At 35.0% G+C, this 9,778-nt stretch overlaps 2 protein-coding genes across 3 annotated transcripts in view; one reads left to right on the top strand and one right to left on the bottom strand.

Annotated features, from left to right (window-relative positions):
* LOC110464684 (spermatogenesis-associated protein 20-like) overlaps positions 1 to 9,778 on the top strand; it is a 106,363-nt gene that overhangs the window by 12,648 nt on the left and 83,937 nt on the right. The window contains exons 2-3 of the mRNA XM_021520026.1: positions 1,572 to 1,708; positions 7,704 to 7,761. Of these exons, the coding sequence (XP_021375701.1) occupies positions 1,699 to 1,708; positions 7,704 to 7,761 (68 nt within the window). The 5' untranslated portion in view covers positions 1,572 to 1,698. The remainder of the gene's footprint in view (positions 1 to 1,571; positions 1,709 to 7,703; positions 7,762 to 9,778) is intronic.
* The window catches only part of LOC110464686 (caspase-3-like), a 42,712-nt gene that overhangs the window by 13,182 nt on the left and 19,752 nt on the right, over positions 1 to 9,778 (bottom strand). For both annotated transcript variants that reach the window (XM_021520029.1, XM_021520030.1), the window contains exons 3-4: positions 6,970 to 7,145; positions 2,719 to 2,872 (exon numbers count right to left, since the gene is read on the bottom strand). In XM_021520029.1, the coding sequence (XP_021375704.1) occupies positions 2,719 to 2,872; positions 6,970 to 7,145 (330 nt within the window). The remainder of the gene's footprint in view (positions 1 to 2,718; positions 2,873 to 6,969; positions 7,146 to 9,778) is intronic.

The following is a 9,778-nucleotide window of genomic DNA, read 5'->3' as shown; positions in this document are numbered from 1 at the left end:
ATGAAGTGATCTCTGGCTGTAGTTATAGAAATGAAGTGATCTCTGCTGTGGTTATGGAAATGAAGTGAGCGGAGCGCACGAGTGAATATATACAAAATTCTTTAATTTAAGCCACATTAATACTTATGTCAGCATTAAAATACAGTTTCTATTCCTACATATAATAGTAATACACATTTAATACAGCACTAAAAGATAGCCATTATTAAACATAAAAATAAACAGTAAACCTTTCTGGAGCTACAGTAGATGAAGAATTTTGCATGAATCATGATGATTTTAGTCGGAATGGATTTTTGGAATTCAGAAGTTTTGCCAAAAAGTATAATATCTTATTTGTTATTTGACACCGTTACAAAAGATGTTCTATAGTTTGTTTGCTTTCTTGGCATAAATTACATAAATCACATTGTTTGATTCCAATTATTTTCAAATAATGATTAAGTTGAAGTATTCTTGAAAGAAGCCTAAAAGTGACCCATTGACTGCTAGTTTTAAGTCCATATATAAAGAGTCCACCCTCGCTGTAGTCCTGAACAATTGTTGAGCGTTTTATTCTATCAACTAGTGATTGCCAGACAATTTTTTTTTCTTCAATGATTGAATTATGTCTTTACTTGGAGTAGGGAGAGATATAAACAGGTGATTCACTTTTGCGATGATAAGAGATTTAAGAACAGTTATTCTCCTTATAGGTGTTAAAATTCTTCTTGACCATTGATGTAACTTGCCATCTATAATACTAATAATTTTGTTGAAATTTACAGTAACCATGTCTTCTAAATTGACAGAGAAATCAATCCCAAGTAAGGTAAATTTGGTTGTTCCCCATTTTAGTTTTTTCAGTATATACTTTTAACCCCAATATTTTAGCATATTTATATCATATAAAGATTGTGTGCCATTTAAAATAATGGATGTGTCATCAGCAAACTGTGAGAGCCCGTGTTCTTTGTTATTTATGTTTATGCCCTAAAGTTTTTTTGTTTTTTTTTACCATGATAGCTGATATTTCAACTACCAAAAGAAATAAGTAAGATGATACTGGATCCCCTTGTCTACAAACGCTTTTTTATGTCTACAAAGTTGGGTTTAAAAAACCATTCTGTATGATAGCCTAGGAAGTATTTGTATTAAAACATAACAGATAATAATATCAAACTGAAGTCACACAAGTTAAACACAATTCATAGAAATCGGAAAATAAGTACAAGTTTAACTAATATATCATAATAAATATATATGACTGATTCTGAAAACTGTTCTAAATATTAATTATTATTTTGCAATATTAGCAGTTATTGATTATCTGATTAGAAGTTGATTTACCTGTGCAATTTACCTGTACACCATTTCTGCAATAGACTATAACTCACTATCATCAGATTTTAAGCAGAGTTGGTGTTCGGGGAAGACCCCGTCCACGCAATAAATGAATGCTTTCTGATTCGTTAGAAAAACACAAGTGTGTGGTCTTGCTTTTATCACATTCCTTCCGTATTTGGTAGAGAGATCGATACAAAGATTTTATAAACTTTGATATTTTTTTGTAAATACCGAACACTTTTCAGTTCGCCATGACAAGGGGATTCCGGCTAGTATGGTGATACAACATCTGTGATACAAACCGACAGAAAACACCAACAGAAAATTGACATTTGACATACCTGGAGGATTCACTTCGATTTGCTTTTGGTAATGAGCTATGGTAAGTTAAAGTATAGACGTTAACGAGTTCCGCATACTTTCCTACAGTGTGTGTTTACTTGGGACCATTCTATGGTGATGGGATAGTAGAGTATAAGGGTTTTCCTATGTTACCTGGGACCATCCTATGGTTATATGAGGTAGTGGAGTATAAGGTGACAATACCCAAATCGGATCACCAAACCATCATTTTTTTTAAATCATTGCAAAATCTGAGGAGGAATTATATTCATTTATGGTTGTATCAAAGAAAAAATATCGATGGGTGTTCTTACAAACAAATATAGCACCCGTGTCTCACTTGAGATATTTATAGAACGCTCTGAAGTCACCAATCAGCGTCTCCGGTTTTTGCGAATGTCGGGACCCGAATCGGATCAGCGCTTGAATTTTGCAGTATCGTACGCTTCAAATGAATATTGTTTTGTCAGCATATTAACATTTTATGATGACCTTTAGAATTTATAAAAAAAAGTATTTCTATAGTGTGAATTTATTCATATAGTCCAAAACAGAGTGCATGATCGTTGCACGCGCCATTTTTTAAAAACGTTATCAAACCCTTGACTTTTGAGTTTGAATTACGTTTTCTTGCGCTTTTTGAACTTAAAAACTAATTATCTGTAGACAAAAAATGGTGCATGACTATCTATTCTAAGACTACATCATTGTTATAACTGATTTGTTGACACATTTATTATTTTTGCAAAAAAGTGATCCGATATGGGTACCGATCCGATTTGGGTACTGCCACCTTAATGGTTTTCCTATGTTTACCTTAGACCATCCTATGTAGATGGGATAATGTGGTGTAAGGGGTTTTCTATGTTTACCTTGGACCATCCCATCCTATGGTGATTGGATAGTGGAGTAAAAGGGCTTTCCAATATTTACCTGTGACCATCCTATGGTGATTCAGAGACGTATAATATTAATATATAATGTATTATACGTCTCTGGGTGATTGGATAGTGGAGTATTAGGATTTACCTGGGACAATTCTATATTTACCTGGGACAGTAGAGTATGAAAACAGGAAGTCTGCCTCCACTGGAATTTTCCTCAGAGGATGGACACCGGACTCAAAATCCTCGGAGTAACCACTTCTGTCCGACACGCTATCTGTGAGGTCTATGGATGCCTCGTAAGTTATTCCTCGACACGCCTGTTAAAATGATAAATAGTATTTTATAGATATAATAAAATGTTTTATTTTACTGGTTGTTTTGACTGATTTTGTGAAGTAGAAAAAACTGTTTTAACGGAGTTCTACAATGGTTAGACAACATAAGTTTGATGCAATTGTGTAATCGCCGTTTACGTTGGCCTCTCTTCTAAAACCAATTTGAAATATGAGATTTGATTTTTCATTTCAACAAATTTTATTGACAAAGTTGATACAAGTCAATTGGATGGAATAACAGGCAAAGCCTATATAAGCTCTCTCCAGCGGTGGCTAAATTAACGGATTCTATTATTTTTATTTGATTTAATTAATACATCAATTTTGAAATGAAAATTATAAAAAAATTTTTTTTATTAAAGGGATGTAACTCCTTCTTAATTAACATAACTGAAATACAAATACATTCACACTTCTCACATCACACACAAAACACTTCCACAGGTATTATTTATTATTATAACATTTTACAATTGTATATGAGCTATATAGCTATCAATCACACAGATATTGGCAGACATTGACCAAAAGTCCATGTGCATATATATGCACAGGTCACAGTCGCCAAAACTGTTAAGTTCTTATAGTTTTATATGAAAATATATAGCTAGTCTATGTGTAATTCAATGTATAAGATGGAAACTGTAAAACAAGACAGATTGAACAAATCTTACAACAAACAACAACAAACAAACATGCTCAACTTAAAATTCCTATGTCCGTTGAAGAATAACATTTATAGAAAAGTAGGTAAAGTTACTTATTTGTGGAGTATAATTGAAATAGGAATAGTAAAGTATAAAAGTATAAAGTATAAGGTCATGGCTGGTTAGATCATATAGAGATTAAAACGCCTAGATTTACCAATAAATAACTGTACATCATTAAGTAACTGTCTGTTTGTTAGTCCATCACAATCAGGACAGCCTTGTAGAAAAATGTTTGTATCAATATGGTTATGATTTCCATAATTATCAACAGAAGTAAATAAAGTAAGTCTGAGATCATTATACAATGGACATTCAAGAAAGTAATGGAAAACTGTTTCATATTCAAAAGAGCAAGCACAAGAGGGACAGTCAGTTAAATGGTCATTGAATAAATCAAAATTTAAATTGCTACATAAGTTTCTAAGTTGACAAAGAATAATGTTGGCCCGTCTATCACCTTCAGTTTTAAAAATTAAGGTTGATTCATTATCGATAATAATATCTTTATTTAGTTTGTGTTTAAAGGTTGCAAGAGTTGGGGAGTTTAAGAGATCATTATCAGTAGTGTTAGTTGTGCGGCACATTAGAGGGAGGAAACTGTCAAAATAATTGTTAGTTCTGCATATTGGTGGATTAAACAGTCTTGTTTGTCTGAGGAAATAGGGATTATTGTTTTGATTGTTAATGAAAGGATTTAAGACATCTTGTAAGTATTGAGGTGACAGCCCATGCATTATTTTATACATCATTATGTGTTTGTGTTTATTTCTTCTTGTTGACAGAGTTTCCCAACCAAGTTCATTATAAAGTTTATTATGAGATGTTCCAGATCGAAGTCCAGTAATGATTCTGGCTGCTTCTAATTGAATAGATTCTAGAAGTTCTTTAGATTGTTGAGTGCAATTATCCCATACTATGTCTGCATATTCCAAAATTGGCCTGATAAATGCTATATAAATTTTAATTAATGATTTACGATTGACTTTAGTTTTAATGTAACGAAGAATATTTAATCTACTATAAGCTTTTTCATATATATTCAGAATGTGTTGATTCCAAGATGCATCATCTTTTAAAGTCAGTCCTAAGTGTGTATGTGCTGTTGAGTCAGTGATTTGGCTGTTTTGGAAAGTTATTGGAGGGTGATGTTTGTTATGTTTTCTAGAAAATATTACAGATTTAGTTTTGGTAGGGTTGAACTTGATGTCCCATATACCTGCCCATTCACCAATGTTAGAGAGATCATTTGTCAGAACTTGTGCTGCATGTGCTGGGTTTTCATCTATAATTACATATAAGGAGGTGTCATCTGCAAAAAGCTTAATATTAGTTGAAACATTGTCAGTGATGTCATTAATATAAAGGAGAAATAGTAAAGGTCCCAGAACAGATCCCTGAGGTACCCCTGCATTTATACCCTTAAACTGTGAGTGATAACCTTCAGTGGTGACTCTTTGCAATCTATCAGAGAGATAATTTTCAAACCATAAAAGTAAATTTCCATCAATTCCATACGTTTTAAGTTTATGTAAGAGACCTTTATGCCACACCCTATCAAAAGCTTTGCTAATATCACAAAAAATAAATCTGAGCTCCTTCCCCTGGTCCATATTGCTAACAGTTTCATTATAAATAAATAGTAGTTGATTAACAGTAGAATCACCTGGTATAAAGCCAGACTGGTGCTTAGTTAAGATAGAATTTTCTATTAGATAGTTGTAAAGATTTTTGAAGACAATTTTTTCCATTATTTTACTGAAACATGAGGTTATTGAGATTGGTCTATAATTTAAAACATCATTTGATGAACCCTTCCCTTTATATATAGCATTTATATTTGCTTGTTTCCATCTATTTGGTAATATTCCTGATTCAAGTGTTTTATTAAATAAAAGACAGAGGGGTAATGCAAGAGAGTTACTCAATTTTTTTACAACTTTAGGGATTACACCATCAGGGCCAGGGGGTTTATTTACATTAAGAATATTAATTTGGTCAGATACATCTTGTTCAGTGATATGAATGTTAGTTAGTGAGTATGGAGTATAGGGCTGTGCTGTCTGAGGTAATTCAAGGTCAGGGGATGACGAAGAGATATTAGTAAAGTGATTGTTAAGGATTTCTGCTTTGTCAAGAGGATGGTGAATGAATTGGTCATCATGTTCAAGAGGAGGAATAGAAGAGGATTTATTGGAGAAATTAGTAATAGATTTTGCAATTTTCCACCATTTGTCTGGGGAGACCATGTTTTCATTAAGACAATTTTCAAGTTTTTGGATATAATTTGCTTTTGCCTCACGAATCAAGTCAATAGTTTCATTCCTGAGTATACGAAATCTTTCCCAGTAGTGCGGATTATTTGTTACTTTGGCCTTTCTATGAATTCTATTACGTTGTCTCATTTTCAGCCTAATAATGTTATTCATCCATGGCTTATCATTTGGGCGTACAGTAATAACTTTGGTAGGGATGAAACTATTGACTTGTTCTATGATTGAATTAATTATGAATGAGTTAAATGCATCAGAGTCCAGATTTAATGACAAATTCAACCAATCAATATTAAGAAGAGCATTATTCATACTTTCAAAATCAGCTTCATCATATTTCAAGATAGTTTTCTTATAATTCACTTGTTTAAATACAGTAAAAGAGATTTGGGCATGAACTGATGAATGGTCACTACAGAATGGTGGTGATACATAAGTATTTTTAATTAAGTTTAGGTTGTTAGTAAAGATGACATCAATAGAAGTGGCACTAGCAGGTGTTATTCGTGTAGGTTCATTAATAAGACTAGTTAAGTTGTGCTTTATAAGGAGTCTTGATAAATGATCCTTAAGCGGTACATTAAGCATATTAATATTAATATCACCTGTAAGTATAATATCCAATGAAGTATCAGAAGCTCTAGTTAAGGTATCATCAAGCTTATCCCAGTATTCAATATTACTATCTGGTCTATATATACAACCGAGAAGAAATTTATGAGTATTAATTAAAACTTCTAACCAGAGTAATTCAACATCATCCCTTTCCAAGTCCAGCCTTCTTTTTGTTACAACAGTATTTTTATGATACACTATAACCCCACCCCCCGGACCAGTAGTTCTATCTTTTCTATGAGGAATTGGATTAAAGGGTTGTACTTGAATGTCAAAATCAGATATCAGGGGATTTAAGTGAGATTCAGTTATACATAAAATATCATTATTTTCAAACTCGGCTTCAATAAGTGGGGTTTTATTTCTGAGAGATCGCACATTGAGATGAACCAGATTCAGATTATGTTTAGGTCCAGGATTACTTTCGATGTCACAACAACAGGANGATTTGATAGCATTGGAGTTGAAATATGTGCATACTTACCTGGAGGAAAAAGAGTTTGGGCTTGCCGACAAGTGTGGGGCATCGCTCGCCCTTAAAGGGGACGATGAGCATCTCCAGGGGAAGTATGCCGTCCGTGGTATAGATACGTCCCTCGATACCGTGACTAAGGATGGCACAACCAAAACAGTCGCAGTCTGAGTGATCGTACTCCGAGGCTGCTGGTCAACACACAACAGTAGTATCCGTTAATACAGTACAAACTATCATCTAAGTATGTATAAATACAATACAAACATATTCTTATGGTAACGTTGGCCGTTACAAAGTCTAACAACCGAACCATGTAATCGTAAATGACGCGAAATCATAAACCCTAACTACAATCCAAATTTCAACTTAACTAAACAATATCTAAATTTTGACAAATCAATGGTATAACCTCGGTCAACACCCATTTCCACTAACTTTCTCCGCATATCAGAGGCCGCTACGGACATGTTTAATATCCATTCGGGAAAGATTGCGTGCTGCGCATCTCCACCTCTCCACCAATACTAGTGAGGAAATCTTTTGAAAGAAAGCAAAAAGTAAAAGAAAAAGAAGAATAACTGTTCCTTCTTCTATTTCAATGGGTACCATTTAAGAATCATCCAATCCCATGCATTTTGAGTAAAGTATTTTTTTGGAGATTTCTAGAAATACAGAAACGGAGGAGGGGGTTACATGATGTACATTTGTTTTCTTCAATCTTTCAATCCTTTTCGGTATTTCAGAGGCCACAGCGGCTATGTTGCCCAGCCGGAAGAAGAAACGTGTTCAACACATCCACCCGTATGTATATATATACCAAATCTCACATGAAGTTTCATTAGTATCGGCCTTGTAATCTCTGAGGAAACTATTTGGTGGAAGAAATAAGAGTCACGTAAAAACAAACCACCAAAAGAGCAAAAATTCATCTGTTAAAATTTGCATCCCTCCTCTTCGTTGTGACTTGTGTACATGTGGCCGAAGTGTACCGGATCCTTTACCGGTAACCGTGTAGTTATAAGGTTTGTAGAACCCTTCCCTGTCCGTTTCATGTTTCCATATATGTTAATGTCTTCCATAACGTAGTCCGACAGAACCAAAGGATAACACATGCTGTAAGTTGGCTCACTTGACAAAGGACGAACGGTTGGTCATCTAGGTTGTCCAAAGTGTTTATACAAAAACAGAAACCGACGTTGACAGCCTGTTAAGTTAAAGATGTTTTCAACGTCAGACTCGAGTCAATTATTTAAGCAGCCGTAAGTGTTCCGCTCGACTCCTCCGCCACTGATCAGATCTGCTTATGTCCCATCTCTCAACATGATATAACATAAAACGATTATCAAACACAGTCTCTATCGCCCAAATTCTTCCTTTCCAAGTGTATCCTCGAGTCCGGAACATTCTTCATTTACTGCGGCTTTCGCATTACACTTCATCCTATTAAACCCTTCACTGCTTTCCACTTCATATTCTAACCTTTCACTGCTTTCCGTTTATCCCAACCCTCTATCTACGTCAAATTCTTCCCTATTCGAATCATCTATCGCCTTCTACTACCTCTATCATGAGCTTCTACTGCTTGCCACTTCCTTAATTAATTGATCTTAGCTGTTCATAGGACGTGTCACAAAATAAAACCAAAACCGCCTTCCAATTTATCTCTATTTTAATCGTTTTATGTCTGTTTAAATCCTCTACCGCCTACCAATATCTCTGTGTTCTTAACCTCTTCAATTGCATACATGTATATGCCTCGCAATGATATATTTACAGTATGTCAATATAACAACAGATAGAACCTTGGTAACCAAAGTTATCCTATACTTTATCGGCAGTTTGAATCGCATTGCATGGTACATATAGACGTAATTATTATCCGCTGGTCATTTTCTCGCACGATTCTACATGTCTGGGAATGTACCTGGAAAGCAATCCCGGTCAACTGTTTGTTTGTATGTTTTGCTTGTTTGTTTGTTTGTATGTTTGGGGTTTAACGTCCTCGCAACAGCCAGGGTCATATAAGGACGGGTGCCTAGGTAGACTGTGCCTGAAACAGAAAGTAGATAGAAAAGAAAGAAGACAGAAGAGATAGGAAACTTCACAGATCCCAAGTGTTAGTGGGGGCAGCAGATCAGTTTTGGTCTCCTCCATGTCCCCTCGTAGAGGACACGCTCAGGTCCGTATCTCGGTGACACTGCCTCTGTCGTTTATAGAGCATGAAAACAGCTTCCTTACTCTCAACATGCTTCTCTGCGACTTTGAGTATTGCCTAAATTTCTTTTGTTTTTTCCCCCATTTGTTCTGCCATATTACAGGATCTGACTGAACAACTACTTGTACTAACCCTCAAGTATGATCAAGAATGACCGATATGAACTTAACTTCATTAATCATCATAATGACGACCTTCTTGTACTAATTACCCTCGTATAGGATATGAGGATAACCCACTTGTTCTAACCCTCATAAATGATCATGAAGAAAATCAGCTCGATCAGGACAAATATTGCCGAAGTAAACTCTACTGCTGACAATGATATCTCTGTCATGACTGATGACATTGAATTTGATGGGGATCCATTGACAAAGCTCTCACCAACACAACCCAGGACGAGTTGCGCAATATCATCATGACCTCGCAATCGAAGTCATGTGAGCTTGATCCACTGCCTACAGACCTATTAAGGCAATGTCTTGAAGCACTGCTACCTTTGATTACCTCAATCATGAACAAATCATTGGTTCCATTGTGTTTCAAGAAGACACATGTTAGACCATTGTTGAAGAAGCATGGAATGGACAAGGAGGAGTTGAA

This window comes from Mizuhopecten yessoensis, unplaced genomic scaffold, assembly GCF_002113885.1.
Source record: "Mizuhopecten yessoensis strain PY_sf001 unplaced genomic scaffold, ASM211388v2 scaffold11021, whole genome shotgun sequence".
Lineage (NCBI taxonomy): Eukaryota > Metazoa > Mollusca > Bivalvia > Pectinida > Pectinidae > Mizuhopecten > Mizuhopecten yessoensis.
The sequence above is the reverse complement of the archived record's forward strand: the minus strand, read 5'-3'. Positions and strand labels throughout refer to the sequence as shown.